Source organism: Zootoca vivipara, chromosome 13 (genome assembly GCF_963506605.1).
Source record: "Zootoca vivipara chromosome 13, rZooViv1.1, whole genome shotgun sequence".
Classification (NCBI taxonomy): domain Eukaryota; kingdom Metazoa; phylum Chordata; class Lepidosauria; order Squamata; family Lacertidae; genus Zootoca; species Zootoca vivipara.
In genome coordinates, this window is record NC_083288.1 from 50453649 (window position 1) to 50471827 (window position 18179).

The 18179-nt window shown below is 45.3% G+C and overlaps 1 protein-coding gene across 1 annotated transcript; it reads left to right on the plus strand.

The window, feature by feature from the left end:
- Positions 1 to 727: 727 nt before the first annotated feature.
- Positions 728 to 13576, plus strand: LOC118095759 (thialysine N-epsilon-acetyltransferase-like). The gene is made up of 6 exons (XM_060281392.1): positions 728 to 737; positions 2077 to 2128; positions 7190 to 7305; positions 9483 to 9584; positions 10127 to 10167; positions 12313 to 13576. The coding sequence occupies exons 1-6, from the start codon at positions 728 to 730 to the stop codon at positions 12487 to 12489; spliced, it is 498 nt and encodes a 165-aa protein (XP_060137375.1). The 3' UTR covers positions 12490 to 13576.
- Positions 13577 to 18179: the final 4603 nt, after the last annotated feature.

Genomic DNA, 18179 nt, shown 5'->3' on the forward strand with positions numbered 1-18179 from the left:
CTTTTGCATGTCCGGAATGTAACCTCTGACCACTTTTCCATCTGTCCCTGCCCATGGCTGGCTTGCGATGCCCCCCCCTCCCATCTAACCGACCAAAACCCTCACGCTAAGTGACCTCCTGGATTGCTTGGGTCAAGACTGCTTCAAGGCAGGGGTGAAAGTGATGCAGGCTCGTGCCAAAAGAAGTTAATTTTCACCAGGGGAGGGAAGAACCTTGTCACCTGTTTATGGGTCAGGGTTTGCAAACCTGCACAGCTCCCCAAGAAACCAGCTGACCGTCAGCTAATTGAGATGGCCTAGTGACCCAACTCCAGCCTTGGGGGGGGGGAGGGAGGGACCCCTCCCATTGTCAAATCCAGTGAAGCAGGAAAAAAGAGAGACCGTCCCTTCAGTGGATCAGAGTCCAGGACAGGAGAGCAGAGAGCAAGGATCTCGGAGGAGCCAGGATGAGTTACATTATACGCCCCTGGGTTGCAGGAGACCTTAAGGCCGTCATGCGACTTATTAGGGTAAGAGATTTGGGGGTGGGTATGATTGAGGATTGGGAAAAATTATGGCAAGAGAATATCAAATTCACTGCGTGTAGTTTGCTTAGAGAAAACATAATGAAAATGATGCACAGATGGTATCTTACACCAGTGAAATTAGCTAAGATTTATTATAATCATGATAATAAATGTTGGAGATGCAAGAAAGATGAGGGCTCCTTTTACCACATGTGGTGGACATGTCCACTGGTGAGTGACTTCTGGGACAAGATTTATAATGAACTGAAGAAAGTGTTGAAAAACACATTTGTTAAGAAACCAGAAGCATTCCTAGTGGGCATTGTCGGTAAGGAGATTTCGAAGAAAAATGTACCATTTTTAATGTATGCCACGACAGCGGCGAGAATTCTAATAGCCAAGAACTGGAAATCACATGTATTACCAACGATTGATGACTGGCAGATGAAGATGATGGAGTTTATGGAATTGGCTGAGATGACCGGAAGAATCCGCAACCGGGGGGAGGAAGCGACAGAAGAAGAATGGAAAGATTTTAAGTTATATTTTAAAAAATATGCAAAAGTGACATATTAGGATCAGAATTAGGCTGAAAATAAACTGTGGAATTTATGAATATGTTAAGTGAAATGATAAAATAAGATTATATAAGGTGATTAAAATGGAATAGAGATTGCTAAAGTATAAATTTGCCAAAGAACCACAGGGGAAGGGAACCCGAGGGGGTCCCTATATACAATGTGAAGCAAAAAAGGAATAAGTAATCTGATCCTTTGTTTTTAATTTTTGTGTTTTGTTATTGTTGTAGTGTTTTCTTTTTGTGTTTTTCTTTTTTTGTATTTTGAAAAACTGTAATAAAAATTATTATTTAAAAAAAAGAGATTGGGGGGGGAGGAGAGCGCCCAGAAAGCAGAAGATTTGGGGACAGGGAGTGCCTTAGACCCAGAGCTGGATTTCTGCCCACCCCATTTATTGTTGGGGTGTTTGGGGCGTTCGGAGAGGGGAAGTACCGGTACCTCTGTTGGGAGTTGTAGTCCAAAAATGATGGATGATGGGAGTTGTAGTCCAAAAACAGCTGGAGGCACAAGGTTGGGAAACACTGGGCTAGGCCAGGCATAGGCAAACTCGGCCCTCCAGATGTTTTGGGACTACAATTCCATAATCCCTGACCACTGGTCCTGTTAGCTAGGGATGATGGGAGTTGTAGTCCCAAAACGTCCGGAGGGCCAAGTTTGCCTATGCCTGGGCTAGGCTAAGGAGAGAGCGACTGGCTGAGTGGAGGATTTGAACCCTGCTCTCCCGGGTCCTAGGCCAATGCAGTAACCACTATGCCGCACTCAGATGGGCAGGGGTGAAATCCTTGAGAGATGCTCCTGCCATTCAGTGTAGGCAATGCTGAGCTGGACGGACCAATGGTCGGAGTCGGTAGAAGTCAGTTTCCTAGGGTATGTCCCTACGATGCGGCTGGCAGGCGGGTGCTCCTGGGAATCTGAGCTCCCTGGGAAGCCAGGAGACATCTTGTACTCCAAGGGCCTTGCGTGACTCATACACAAAATTTTGCTTCTTTCAGGAATCTGCAGCTTTCCACAAAGCTTTGACCCAGCTGACAACCACCCCAGAAAGTAAGGAAAATTCTGCCGCGACAGCAGCAGCATTTCGTATTTAAATGGATTTCAGCTGGCATGCTTCCCTGCCTCCTTGAGGGCTGGTATTTCCCCCCCCCCACCCGACCGCCTCCTTGACAGTGGCCTTGGGTGCTTCCATACTGTCACCTGTTTTTGGAAGGTGATTCCCCCGAAAGATCAGAGTTGTTTTTTTTCTTCCAATAAGGAAAGTGATGGGGAAATGCAGGGGGAAAGTATGAGATTAGATTCACTTTGATAAACTGCTGTCTAACCTCCCTGCCAACAAATCAAGATAAATGCTCTATAAATGGGGTGCCTGTAGGATAGGAGTATTCACAGCCTCCCCCACCCCCCACCCCAATTTCTGAATCCTGCCTTTTGCAAGACCTTTGGATTCTAGTAGAAAGCAAAATGGCTCTCACAAACTGGGATTCGGTTCACCACGATCTCCATAACAAATATCAATCTATCAATCTATTTATCTATCATCTATCTATCATCTGTCTGTCTGTCTATCTATCTACAGTGGTACCTTGGTTTACGAACTTAATCCGTTCCGGAAGTCCGTTCTTAAACCGAAACCGTTCTTAAACCGAGGCGTGCTTTCCCTAATGAAGCCTCCTGCCACCAGTGCCCTTCCACCATTCGGCTTCCGTTCTTAGACCGAGGTAAAGTTTGCAAACCAGGACACTACTTCCGGTTTTGCGGAGTTCGTAAACCGAATCATTCTTAAACAGGACTGTTCTTAAACTGAGGTAGCACTGTATCTATCATCTATCTATCTATCTATCTATCTATCTATCTATCTATCTATCTATCATCTATCTATCTATCTATCTGTCATCTATCTATCTATCTAGAAAAGGATCTAGGAGTCTTGGTAGACCACAAACTTGACATGAATCAACAGTGTGATGCAGCAGCTAAAAAAGCCAATGCAATTCTGGGCTGCATCAAGAGGAGTATAGCATCTAGATCTAGGGAAGTAATAGTACCACTGTATTCTGCTCTGGTCAGACCTCACCTGGAGTACTGTGTCCAGTTCTGGGCACCACAGTTCAAGAAGGATACTGTCAAGCTGGAACATGTCCAGAGGAGGGCAGCCTAAATGGTCAAAGGCCTGGAAACAATGCCTTATGAGGAACGGCTTAGGGAGCTGGGTATGTTTAGCCTGGAGAAGAGAAGGTTAAGGGGTGATATGATAGCCATGTTCAAATATATAAAAGGATGTCATATAGAGGAGGGTGAAAGGTTGTTTTCTGCTGCTCCAGAGAAGCGGACACGGAGCAATGGATTCAAACTACAAGAAAGAAGATTCCACCTAAACATTAGAAAGAACTTCCTGACAGTAAGAGCTGTTCGGCAGTGGAATTTGCTACCAAGGAGTGTGGTGGAGTCTCCTTCTTTGGAGGTCTTTAAGCAGAGGCTTGACAGGCATATGTCAAGAATGCTTTGATGGTGTTTCCTGCTCAGCAGGGGGTTGGACTGGATGGCCCTTGTGGTCTCTTCCAACTCTGTGATTCTATGATTCTATTCTATCTATCATCTATCTGTCATTCATCTACAGTCTATCTATCTATCTATCTATCTATCTATCTATCTATCATCTATCTATCTATCTATCTATCATCTATCATCTCTCTGTTATTTTATAGCCAGTTTTAACCATTTTCATCCTCTCCCTGTCCCCCAAAGGATATTGGGAATTGTAGTTTGTGGGACAGTTTGTGAGATAACGCTCAGGGCAGTCTCGAGCAGGTCGGGCACCCTGGAGCTGAGGGGCGGAGATCGCTCCGGCGCCCCCGCCCTTGCAGGGCGCAGCATGGCTTCTGGCGGCTTTGGCACGCAGCCCCCCACCTACCGGCCCTGCGCCCCGCGCCCCGCGCCACCGGGACTCTACCTAGAGCCGGCCCTGATAACACTTGCTCAATGCCATGCCATCTAGCCTCTCCGCAAACCAACTGGTAAAGGTAAAGGGACCCCTGACCATTAGGTCCATTCGTGACCGACTCTGGGGTTGCGCGCTCATCTCGCATTATTGGCCAAGGGAGCCGGCGTATAGCTTCCAGGTCATGTGGCCAGCATGACAAAGCCGCTTCTGGCGAACCAGAGCAGCGCACGGAAACGCCGTTTACCTTCCCGCTGTAGATGTACCTATTTATCTACTTGCACTTTGACGTGCTTTCGAACTGGAACGTTCAATAAACAGCTGGCCTCTCTCTCTCTCTCTCTGGCAGCGTTGAAATAAGTAAAACAAAAACAAAACAAAACCATTCGTGTGTGGTGCTTATACAGACAGGCAGATTCAAGGACAGGAACATTTCACGGGCTGAATTTCTGCTCGCTGTGCAGTTGCAGAAAGCCAACGGACCTCCCGTTTTGAAAGGGGTGGAGAGGCTCCCCCATTTTCTTCCAGCCCTGGTTCTCTGCCCAGTTGAAGCAGCCTCCTCTTTCTTTCTGCAGACCGGTCTCCCATGCCACACACTTGAAGACTTTGACAGGGCTTGGATGTTGGGTTAGAAAGGATAGAAGGGGTTTATTCTTGTGTCCTCTTCTTTAAGGGGCTTCTGATAGTTTAAAGCAGAAGGGAGATCATGGCCTGCCAGGATGGGGTAGAAAGCAAGCCTCCTTGCATCAGCTCTGCTGGAGGACCCATCCTTCAGGCACCTGCTGCCCCCAAACTGCACCAAGCTGGCCATAGTAGAAATTGGTGCCTGAGTTTTGATTCTTCCTCTTCCCTCCTGGTCCCTTTCCCCTTGTGTGTCGTGTGTGCGCTTTTTTTTTTTTAGATCATAAGTCTCTAACTAGGGGCATCCTTGTTTTGGTCGTATGTAAGCCTGTCTGGAAGCCCTTTTGGATACAAATACTCTTGAGGCAGACTTTGGTCTGGTCCGGAAAAGAAGGCATTTTGGAGGCTTGGGATAACTTCACACCGATTAGCTAATGCCCTCTCGACCACGTCAGTCTGCAGAACCGGCCCTGTTACAGGTGCCAGATAATATCCATCCCGTAAGATCTTTGTAAGAAGTTGATCTTTTAGTGTGGAACTTTTTAGAATGCCAATTTTTTAGAATGCCAATTTTTGCATTTTTAGCTTGTTGCTGGTTTTAATTTATTGAATGCTTTTACTTTGTGGGCATCCGTCTGTCCTGGGAGACGATGGAGGAATGTGCCTTTGGGGGTGAGGTCAAGCTGTTGGCAGGTCACAGTGCCTTCTGTGGTTGTAGAGACCGATGTGCGATATACATGTTTTGTTGCAACGGGGCAGATGAAGGTGTCCAATTGTGCTATTGCAGAAGCTCCATGGCATTTCTTCTCTTTGTGTCACATCTGCAGATAATAATAATAATAATAATAATAATAATAATAATAATAATAATAATAATTGTTACAGGTAGGTAGCCGTGTTGGTCTGACGCAGTCAAAATAAAAATAAAAAATCCTTCCAGTAGCACCTTAGAGACCAACTAAGTTTGTCATAGGTATGAGCTTTCGTGTGCATGCACACTTCTTCAGATACACTGAAACAGAATCAACCAGACCCTTATTTATATTCAGAGGGTGGGGGTGGGTGGGGGGGTGGGAATGGGTGATGGGCTGATAGGAGTGGTGAACCTGTTGAAAAGCAAGGCACAAAAGAAAGCTAGATCATGCATAATGAGATAAGAATCTGATATCTCTGTTCATCCCAGGTGGCTCCGTGGTTTTAAGCTTGGTAATGAGTCCCAATTCAGCAATTTCTCTTTCTTGTCTGTTTCTGAAATTTTTCTGTAAGAAAACAGCTGCTTTGAGATCTTGTATAGAATGTCCTGGGAGATTGAAGTGTTCTCCTACTGGTTTTTCAGTCTTATGGTTCCTGATGTCAGATTTATGTCCATTTATCCTTTGGCGTAGGGTTAGGCCTGTTTGTCCAATATAGAGAGCTGAAGGGCACTGTTGGCATTTGATGGCATACACAATGTTAGAAGATGAGCAATTGAATAGTCCTGAGATGGTATGTTGGATGTTGTTGGGGCCAGTAATGATGTTGTCCGGGTGTATGTGGCAGCAAAGTTGGCATCTGGGTTTATTGCAGGCTCTGGTACCAGTGTCCATGTTAAGTCTGGTGGTGGTATTATTGTGGGTGAGGAGTTGTTTAAGATTGGGTGGCTGTCTGTAGGCAATGAAAGGTCTTCCTCCCAGAGCTTGAAACAGTCGTTAACAGTCATCAGCAGGTTTATCACCCATTCCCATCACCCCCCCCCCACCCTCTGACTATACATAAGGGTCTGGTAACTTCTGTTTCAATGTATCTGAAGAAGTGTGCATGCACACGAAAGCTCATACCTATGACAAACTTAGTTGGTCTCTAAGGTGCTACTGGAAGGATTTTTTAATAATAATAATAATAATAATAATAATAATAATAATAATAATAATAGATTTATACCCCGCCCATCTGGCTGGGTTTCCCCAGCCACTCTGGGTGGCTTCCAGCAAAATACTAAAATACAATAATTCCTCAAGTATTAAAAGCTTCCTTAAACAGCGCGTCTTTGTAACGCAGAGTTGGTCTGACTAATAACCTTAGCAATGTTTTGTTCTTTTCGTTACCAACCCCTTGAGGTTGTTGCCGTTTTGTAGCCATAAAGTGGTATTACAAATTTTGCGAAGTAAATAAGATAATAATGAGTAACATCTTACGAAATGAAATATTTCCACCAATCTTCAGGAGGTCGCCGGTACACGGCTTTTGCTTTGAAAAAATAGAAAACATGTTAACGAAGGACGGAGAGATCTTGCGAAACTTCATCTCCCCCTCTCCAAAACAAACAAACAAGCAAAATGTAAGCCATCTGTGTTTGAAAAGGGCAACTCTCATTGTGGAACATCTCGGGGCGTTTGCAGAATCTAAAGCCCTACGCGGTTTGCAATTTTGGTCTTGAAAAGAAGTGATTTCCCAATGCAATATTTGCCAAGTGGGTGCCCTCCAGCTGGAAGAGGCTGATGGGGGTTGTCGTCCCGAAACAGCTGCAGGGCACCCAGTTGGTGAGAGCTGCCTTAGCTGTTTCCATGCAGTGTTTTCAATAAATCTGTCCCGTTCTTCCTAGTTCTCAGGAAAGACGGGTTTGAGAAAGATTCCACCTTTGGATGCCTTGTAGCGGAGCTGCCCCCGGAACAGAAGAGCAAAGATGGTAAGCGAAAGAGTCAGGCTGAGCCTTGCAAGGGAAGCTGCTAAAGTCTTTTTGGTGTGGATGGGAGAGTGGAGCAGTGTTGCCTAGTGGGTGGGGAAGCAAAGGAAACTGGCTATATATATATATATATATATATATATATATATATATATCTTTGGACCCAGGTGGCACTGTGGGTTAAACCACAGAGTCTAGGGCTTGCCGATCAGAAGGTCGGCGGTTCGAATCCCTGTGACGGGGTGAGCTCCCGTTGCTCAGTCCCAGCTCCTGCCCACCTAGCAGTTCGAAAGCACATCAAAGTGCAAGTAGATAAATAGGGACCACTCTGGCGGGAAGGTAAACGGCGTTTCCGTGCGCTGCTCTGGTTCACCAGAAGCAGCTTTGTCATGCTGGCCACATGACCCGGAAGCTGTCTGCGGACAAACGCCGGCTCCCTCGGCCTATAGAGCGAGATGAGCGCCGCAACCCCAGAGTCAGCCAGCCGGGAGCTGGGACATTTACGCAGCTGAGGAGCCTCCCTGGCCGGCAGGAGCTGCTCTCTTATAAATCCGGGGAATTTACGGGATATTTTGCAATTCGGGATCACAGCGGGAAACGGATTTAAATACGGGGGTTTCCCGCGAAAAACGGGAGGGTTGACAGCTATGGACAGGAATACAAAACCGGGATGATTATATGGTTGGGGTTGTCGATTTATTAGATGATATGCTGTGGAGTGAATGGAGGTGGGGATGGCCTCTAAGCTGGAGGGCTTTAAAAGAGAATTAAGCAAATTCATGGAGAAGGAAAGGGCTGTTTATGGCTAATAGCCAAGATGGCTCTGCCCTGCCTCCAACACTTCTGAACGCCAGTTGCTGGAAACCACAGGAGCGGGAGAGTGTTGATCCTGTGTTCGAATCCCGCTTGCGGGTTTCCTGTTAAGGCAGGAGTGTTCAAACTTGAAGTTGTTGACCTTCTTTTGGGATTTTACCCCAGGAAATAAACTGCCACAGGGGCTGGATTAAAGTGGCCGGTGGACCGGATTAGGCCCTCGGACCGGACTTTGGGCAAGATGCATTAGGGCATCTGGTTGGCCACTGTGAGAACAGGATGCTGGACTAAGCGGGGCCGTCGGCCTGATCCAGCAGGTTCTTCTTATATTCTCATGTGAGTTAAAACTCACAAAAACGATGGCAAATCTGCTGCTTCTTGTGCCCCCACAATAAAACAACTGGACCCTAAAACACCCAGCGAATCGTTTTGAAGGAGGTGTTCCTGGTTACGGCGACTCTCGGGTTCCTCTCCCTTCCGGCACCCCAAGGGAGGGATCCAGAGATCGCTTATCCCCCATGCGGCTTAGAGCATCAGACCAGCACCTGGGAGCGAACGGACTTGGACCTATCGCTGCCTCCCTCACAGGGTTGTTGTTGTGGGGCTTAGTTGACCTCCCCGGAGGGAATGGTGAGATAGAAACATGATGAATTAAATGAGTGGAATTATGGGAATTGCACCGGGCAATATCTGGAGGACTCGTAGAAGTCCCGTCCGTCCGTCCCCCCAAAAACCTTTGACCTGGAAGCTCGCAGCCACTAGAATAGTTATAGCCTTTTCTGCAGTGGCTCCCGGTTTGTGGGGTGCTCTTGCCGGGGAGACAACTTTAGGCGCCAGGCGAAAACTTTCCTATACAACCCAGCCTTTGTCTAGTTAACATCCTATATATCCATTAAATAGTTTTGTGGGAGGTTAGGTTATTGGTTTGGTTTGTTCTTGCTTTTTGTTATGTATGTATTTTGTGTTTCTATCTTGTATTTTGATGCTGTGAACCGCCCTGAGATCTACAGATGATTATTTAATCTACAAATATTAATTTGCATTAATTTAATTATTGAATAATAATAATAATAATAATAATAATAATAATAATAATAATAAACTACCATATTTTTCCGTGTATAAGACTAGGTTTTCCCCCTAAAACATAATGTCCAAAATTTGGGGGCATCTTATGCACGGGGGCCACCTCCCCCCATTTTCTTAAATCCGAGTCCCCAAAAATAGGGGGCATCTTATATACGGAAAAATACGGTAATCATAAAACTGGGGGTGAAGTGATTTGGGCTTCCGCTGGAGGCGGGAATTGTATCTCCCATTCCCTTTTCATATGCTGTTTAATTCTGCTCCTCCTCCCTCCTCTCCAGGTCGCACAATCATCGGGTACCAGTTCCATTACCTGTCCTACTGCACGTGGGACGGCGGAATCCTCTTCGGCGAAGATCTCTACGTCGTGCCAGAATTTCGAGGTACTCGGGAAGTTGGGTGCCCCTGAGCATGTGCAGAGTGCACCCCTCTCTCTCCTCACTGAGCGCACACAGATGATAATCAGCAAACTAGGATGAGGAATAGTGAAGGATCGGAGGGGCAGATAAGCGGGGAAAGACTTCATAGCCTTTTTTGGGTCCATTTTATGGGTTTGCTGGGCGGGTCTAGCTGGTGGGGATGTGGTTGTTGCAGTTGCAATAAAAGTGTCTGGAGAGTTGCCTGCCATACTGTAAAGATTATTTCACCCAGTTTTGCCTCTGGCCCTGCCCATCTCTGGTATGTGGCCCCCAGAAGGTTGTGTGCATCGGAATCTGGCCCTCAGACTAAAATAAGTGTTCGCACTGCAACTTTTTTCCCTTTTCTTTTTTAAAGTCCTCAGCCACAATTTGGCAATATTATCTGAACCAAGCAGACCTTTTTAAACTGAGAAAACGCTCAAACCCTAGTTCAAAATGTCTACAGCTAAAAATGAAGTGTGATTAACTTGTTTATTTATTCATTTTCCCCCCATTTTCCCAACCAGGCAAAGGTATTGGCACAAGCTTAATGAATAAAGTGGCAAAGGTGAGGCTGAACAGGGGCGAGGGGGGGGTGTTGTTGTTGGGAAGGAGCCTGGCCAGCCACTCCAGGGCTATGCAGGGTCCCTGACTGATCCAGGCCAGAGTGTGAACGGAGTATTTATCTGTTTCTTACATTTATACCACACCTCCTCCTCCAAGGAGCTCAAGGTGGGGTACATAGTTCTCCCCCTCCTCGTCATATCCTTGCAACAACCCTGCGAGGTAGGTCAGGCTGAGATGGAGTGACTGGCCCAACCAGGGTCACCCAGTGAGCGTCGTGGCCGAGAGAGGATTCGAACCCAGGTCAGGTCCTAGTCCAATACTCTGGCCCAGGGGTCAGCAACCTTTTTCAGCCGTGGGCCGATCCGCTGTCCCTCAGACCATGTGGGGCACCGGACTATATTCTGGGGAGGAAAAAAATGAACGAATTCCAATGCCCCACCAATAACCCAGAGATGCATTTTAAATAAAAGGACACATTCTACTCATGTAAAAACACACTGATTCCCAGACCGTCCGCGGGCCGGATTGAGAAGGCGATTGGGCTGCATCCGGACCCCGGGCCTTAGGTTACCTACCCCTGCTCTGGCCACTGCACTGCACTACCTTTTAACTCTTGATTGTGTACGCACTACTGTATACCTTCAAAGCCCATTTCTCTGCTGAAAGAATGATTTAGCCGCCTCCGTTTGCTAAAGGTTACCGGGGATTGTAACTACGGTACCAGAAATTCTTTCAGGAAAATGTTCTTAAGGTTGTACACTGCCCTGAGATCCTTTGATAAAGGGCAGTTTTATTCCTGTTTAGACCCACCCACCCGGATGCTTAGAACAGGCACCCCCAAACTGCGGCCCTCCAGATGTTTTGGCCCACAACTCCTGTCATGAGACTGTATACATTTCTATCTTTGGTTCCTGCGAAGCATTGTGGGAGCGTGCAGGGTCTGATGGGACACTGGCCCTGGCTGGGAACCTCAACTTTTGAACTTAAGAAGGAAGGGTTTTTTTTCTAATCCTTCCTGCCCTTTTGATGTAGTGGGAAGGCTCTCACTTTGTGAGCTGTAAATTCTGGCATTCCTGCGATAAGCAATTTAGGGAGGATGGTTCTCTCTGAGAAGCCTGAGAGTCGGGAAGTTAATTGCTCTCTGGTGTGAGTAATGAGTTAACGAGGGGCACCTGCGTAATATCACTAATTGATGAATGAAGTCCATGACGGTCAATCCATTGATTGGGCTGTTTGAATAAGGGAGAGATGAGGGAGAGATGTAACTTTGATTCAATTTCTCTAAGTAAGTTAGTTGTTTCTTGTTTTAACTTTGTAATTCCTTTTATGAGAACTGCTTTTACTTTGTTATACTTTGTAACACTTTGTCAGACTTGTTTGCTTAACTTCTTATTAATAAATAGTTAAAAAGGATTTCTGTTCAGTTTGTTCTTTCCTGAGCCGCAGTACTAAATCTGGTTCCTACGCTGCTTGGTTACCTACCAGACCTGTGTTTAAGTGATAAGTTGCAATTTGCTGGTAAAGGCAATTGCTGGTGGCAGCTACCGTTAGTTTGATTCCGCGGTTAGCCCACCCGGTCATAGCTTAGTCGTCCTAAGACAGGGGTGCCGGTCCAACTCTGGAGGGAGGCGGGCGACACCGGGTAGAGGACAGACGAAAGGTGGCTGGGGGCTAACATGACAACTCCCATGATCCCTAGCTAACAGGACCAGTGGTCAGGGATGACGGGAATTGTAGTCCAAAACATCTGGAGGGCCGAAGTTTGGGGGTGCCTGGCTTAGAAGGTTGAGGTAATGCTAATCTGCTGTTAGTATTTTAACTGCCGTGTGTTTTAAAGTTGAGTTGCAGATTTTACTTGATTTCCTTGCGTTTATCCTTTTTTTGTGTGTAAACTACTTTGAGGGTTCCCCCCCCCCCACATACACAATGAAGCAGTGGATAACAAGCATCCCCAAACTTTGGCCCTCCAGATATTTTGGAGTACAATTCCCATCTTCCCCAACCACTGGTCCTGTTAGCTAGGGATCATGGGAGTTGTAGGCCAAAACATCTGGAGGGCCGCAGTTTGAGGATGCCTGGTGGATATTTTTTTTTCTGAAATAAAATGAATAAAGAACAGTCTCCAATTCTGCCCCCACCCCCTCAGATCGCGTTGGAGAAAGGCTGCTCCGAGTTCCGCTTCATCTCCGCCCGGTGGAACCAGCCAGCGATGGATTTCTACGCCAAGTTGGGAGCCGTGAATGTTACGACTCGGGACCACTGGCACCTCTGCCACATTGAAGGGCAGCATGTCCGGAAGCTGGCGGAGCAAGCGAGGAAATAGGAGCCGAGATATATTGGCAGTACAGTGGTACCTTGGTTCTCAAACGTAATCTGTTCCGGAAGTCCGTTCCAAAACCAAAGCGTTCCAAAACCAAGGCGTGCCTTCCCCTAGAAAGTAATGCAAAACAGATTAATCTGTTCTAGACTTTTAAAAACAACCCCATAAAATAGCCATTTAACATGGATTTTACTATCTCATGGGACCATTGAACCATAAAATGAAAGCAATAATCAATGTACTGTACTATAAAATAAATAAGACAGTATTGTAGATGATGCCTGTTGTCTTTGTCCATGGAGTTTTCTTGGCAGGGATACTGGAGTGGCTTGCCGGTTCCTTCTCCAGGTGGATCACATTTGGTCAAAACATAACTTCTCTGAGTTATTTAAGCCCCTTCGCCACGACAAGGCAGTGATCCATGAAAGGGACCCTGATGTTGGGAAAGATTGAGGGCACTAGGAGAAGGGGACGACAGAGGATGAGATGGTTGGACAGTGTTCTCAAAGCTACGAACATGAGTTTGACCAAACTGCGGGAGGCAGTGGAAGACAGGAGTGCCTGGCGTGCTCTGGTCCATGGGGTCATGAAGAGTCGGACACGACTAAACGACTAAACAACAACAACAATTGTAGATGATAAAAATAAAAAATATTTTCTTTTCTTACCTGCACTGATGATAGTCATTGTTTGGATGGGGGGCTTTTATCCATTTCCGCAGTCACACAATCAATTAGTAGCTGAACTGGGTTCCACACAGTCACAAAAACAAATTAACCGAAAAACCCTCAAAAACAAAAATGCAAAATAAATAGCAAAAACAAAAGCGCCAAACGTAATCCGTTCCGGAAGTCCGTTTGACTTCCGAAATGTTTGAAAACCAAGGCACGGCTTCTGATTGTTGCAGGCGCCCCATAAACAATAGCCGACAGCCGCATCAGATGTTTGGCTCACGAAATACGTTCGAAAAACGGAACACTTATTTCTGGGTTTTCGGCGTTTGAGAACCAAGGCGTTTGAGAACCAAGATACCATTGTACTTTTGGGCCCAGGTAATTCAGGATCCATTTTCGTGCCCCTGGCTCCAAGCCCTAGAGGCCATTTTGGCAAAGGTTTAGACCCCCTCCTGCTGGACGGACCTTCACCAAGCCAGGTGCCCTCTGGAAATTTTGGACTACAACTCCCATCAGACCCAGGGAGCTCGGCTGTGCTTGCTCAGGATGATGGGAGTTGTAGTCCAAAGCATCTGGAGGGCACCAGGTTGGTGAAGGTTGTGCTACACCCCGAAACCCCCCCTCTCTCAGGAGCCCCAGAGCCCTGGTTCCTTAGGCTTTCTTCTGTCCCCACAAATCCTAGTTTTCTTTTCTTTTGATATATATTTTTTTATTTTCCAAAAATAACATATATAAAAGCAACAATACGAATTCAAAACAAATCAAGTTGACTTCCCCCTAGTCCCTTCCTTGGTTCCATTATTACTCAACATACTGCATGTCCATTTTGTTAGATTTTAAAACCATATAAATCAACTATTATCCATTCATATCCAAATTACAAGTACTGTAGTCCTAAAACCCTGTTAATGCATTAACCTGGGTACAATGCTTCTGTATATATGCAATAAACATCGCCCATTCTTCTTTAAATTCGTTGCCGGCTATTCCTCTTAGTTTCATTACCAATTTTGCCATTTCAGCATATTCCATTCATTTAACTTGCCAATTCTGAAGGAAATCAGCCCTGAGTGCTCCCTGGAAGGACAGATCCTGAAGCTGAGGCTCCAATACTTTGGCCACCTCATGAGAAGAGAAGACGCCCTGGGAAAGACCCCGATGTTGGGAAAGATTGAGGGCACTATTGAGGCACCTGATTGAGGCCTGTATGAATTTAAAAGATATATTTGCAAATGTTTAATGCTGCTCCAGCCGGCTAAAGCATTCTAACTGTTGTTTGTTTATTTTCCTGCTCTCCTTGCTAGGGCCCCCTGATTTATGACAAGCAAAAGACCTTTACAGCCTCTCAGGCTGTAAAGGTTAAAATTACTGGCTTGAGATGACCCAGCATATTTAGAAAATACAATCCAGCTGCAAATACACTAGTTAAGAGTTGGTAAATATTGTTTAACAGAAAGTGATACCATGAGAGAGTTCTAGCCATTATTTTTCTAAAGTATAAGGTTTACTGAGAATATTAGAAGCAATTGGGAAGGGCTAATGACAAAAGCAGCTGGGGAAGGAAAGGGGGGGCTCATTTCTAAAGAAGCCTTTTCAAGCCTCTGCTTTGCTTGAGGTCTTTTGTACACAAGCCTTTTCTGAAAGTTTCTGTTATATTGTATACTATTATAAACCAATGTGCCTTTTATGAGATTTGTTGGCTTAATGGAGTTATGCAAAGGATTTAGAAAGTAAGAAATGTTAGATTCTTATGTTAGATTCTTATGACTCCTGGGTGTGTGGGAATGCACATCCAGGCTTTTGTTTAGATAGAATTTATTACCATAGCCATCTGTTTTAATCATTTTGTTTTAGCCATTTGTTTTGGAATGCAAGGGCAAAGGTGATCTGGTAATTAAGGTTCCTTGTTTAGGCAAATATAAAGATATATGACTACATGTCTGCCATTTATGATAGAAGGAAATATAGCTCTTTGTCTCCCATAAAAGGTAATAGGAAATGGGTGTATCTTTTATTATTGGCTCTAGCACACAGCCAATAGGAATTTCCACCAAGCTGATTGGACAGAGGCAGCCAAAAGGAGGAGCAAGGGAGCTGGGCTGAGGGAATATAAGTGCTGACCAGCAGGGCTAGAGCAGGCAGAGCTTTTTGGTAACTATACCACTGTGCCTCTCATTTATTTGTCTGACAAATAAATTATTATTTTAATTTCTCTATTGCTGCGTTGAATATTTCATTCCAGCTAAGTGTCAACCACAAGCAGGGTGCTACACTAGGAGAAGGGGGCGACAGAGGACAAGATGGTTGGACAGTGTTCTCAAAGCTACCAACATGAGTTTGACCAAACTGCGGGAGGCAGTGGAAGACAGGAGGGCCTGGTGTGCTCTAGTCCATGGGATCACGAAGAGTCGGACGCGACTAAACGACTAAACAACAACTTGCCAATCTTCTTTAGCTTCTTCTTTCCAATTTTGTGCTAACAGTGTCTGTGCGGCCGTAGTTGCATACATAAATAAGTCATTTTGTGATCTTGGTATGTCTGCTCCTGTAATACCTAATAGAAAAGCTTCTGGGTTTTTTTTAAAAAAACAAAGGCTATTTTAAACTTCTTCATTTCATTGTAAATCATTTCCCATTATTTCTTTATGATTTTACCATCCCACCACATGTGAAAGAAAGTCCCCTCTGTTACTTTAGCAAATCCTGCTTTTCAAATTGCATTCTCCCCCCTCCCCCTCATCTTAGAAGGTTCAGGTGTATTTCCTGAGACCTAAGGTCCCGATCCGAAACCATGCATTTGAAGCACTCCCGCCCCACTTTGAGAGAGTCGCAGCTCCCCATAAAGGATCCTGGGAACCGTAGTTTCCTAAGGGTGCTGAGAGTTGCCACAAGATCTTTCATAAAACTACAGTTCTCCTCGCCCTGTCAAAGCAAGGAATTTGCAAGGCATAAATCTGAAACCTTATCCCCAATTATTCTGTTCACTGATGCACACAAAATTTGTCTTTGATCTTTGCACAACATTGATTTTGTTGGGGTGCGCCCCCCTTCTACTTCTGGAACGACCCAAAGAAATGTTTGAACCCCGTTCAGTCCTGTTTTCCAAACTCTTCTTCCGTGGTTTCTTTCTTACACAAAATCAAAACAGGGTCGGAAGGAACCAGGAAGTTTCTATTTAAAAGCAAGGACGCTGCTCTACACTTTTTGTAACTCTATGTTCTTATCCTGCGGCGGCTTGTGTGGACACTCCGCTTGTTTTTGCTCGGATCTCGCGAGAGCGCGAGGTCCGATCTCGCCGAACGCTTCACGCCTGCCTCCAATCGCGCGAAATTATAGCCTCAAGTCTCGCGAGATCCTGTTTCAGGCTCCTCCTTTGGAGACCCAGGGTAAAAACTTTGTGCGCAGCCCAGTATTCTGTCTCCAACAGTGGTCAGCCATTGTGCTTCTCTCCCCCCCCTTTGCTAGAAAGGGATTATTTTTTTAATTGCGCTCTATTTTCTTTCTGCTTTGGGGGTATTTTGTGTTTAAATTTGTTGTGTGTTTGGTTTACAGCCCTTTGCTTTAAATATTGCTTTGTAAATTGCGCCGGGTTGGCGCTGGCAACGGGAAACGGGGTGGAAATAATTAGTAAAGTTTGTGCGGTTCAATTAATTTCTATACCGCTGTATATTTTTCAGGAAATAAAATCTCAGAGCACTTTAAAACATCCAATAAAAAGGATCAGATTGAGAAACAAAAGACACACAATTTATTTCTTTACAAAATTTAATCCCGGAGCTCCTTTTATTCTGGAAAGTAGTTCATAAAATTATGCCCGGCACAGAGCAAGTGTTTAGAGAAAAGTTTCTCTTCCATCTCTCCCAACACCAGAACATGCGGACAGCCGGCGAAGCTGAATGTTAGGAGGTTCAGGGCAGATAAATGGAAGGATGTACTTATATGAGCAGCACGTGGTTAAAACTATGGAACTCCCTGCCTCAGGAGGCAGCGATGGCCACCAACCTCGGTGGCTTCAAAAGAGCAGTGGAGGAATTCGTGGAGGAAAATGGATTCCAGCCACAATGGTGATGCTCTGGTACCATCGGCAGAGGCAGAAATGTGCCTGAACACCAATTCCTGGCAACCACAGGAGGGCAGGGGGCTCTTGGGCTCGGGGCAAGGCCTGATTTTGATTAAGAGAGGCCCTCAGCTACTCCACTTGTGAGGCCCCTCCCAACCCTCACGACTAGAAGAAAATGGAATAGTGTTATAAACAAAATTGAGTGAAGCCAAGGATGACGACAGGTATTTAAAATTCTGCAATTCCCAATTTCTCCTCTAAAGGACATCAAAAAAACTTCATCAAAATTTTGTTTGTCTAAGTTTGTCACTTTCATTGTACGGTGGTACCTTGGTTTGCAACCATTTTGGATTACAAACCCGGAAGTGTGTATCCCTTTTTTTGGATTACAACCCTTTTTAAAAAAGAAAAAAAAGCGTGTCTTGGGTTACAACCTGTTTAGGTTTACAACCGGACCTCCGGAATGGATTATGGTTGTAAACCAAGGTATCACTGTACAGAATGTGTATCTGAAGAAGTGTGCATGCACACGAAAGCTCATACCAAAATAAAACTTAGTTGGTCTTTAAGGTGCTACTGAAGGATTTTTTTTCTATTTTGCTTCTCGACTCAGACCAACACGGCTACCTACCTGTAACTAGAACTGTACAGAATGCTCAGTGTGGACCACCTCTCTTGAGACATCCTGGCCCTTAATTCATTTTTAATTCTTTTGAGTCTTGAAATCAACTCTTCTCTCCCGAGCAGTTAGTGACCATAAAGCTAAGAATTAGCTGCAAGATTGCTTCCTTCCACATTAGGAGATACCATCAGAATTTTTTAAATATATAATTTGATAAAGGTCTGCATGAGACAGAGAGTGCTCTGCTGTATTGCTGTAAGCTTATATAGGGCTTTGTCTCACGTACAGGTGAAAGTGCAGAAGTTCATCAATAAGCTTCAGGTCAGTATCTTCTGGG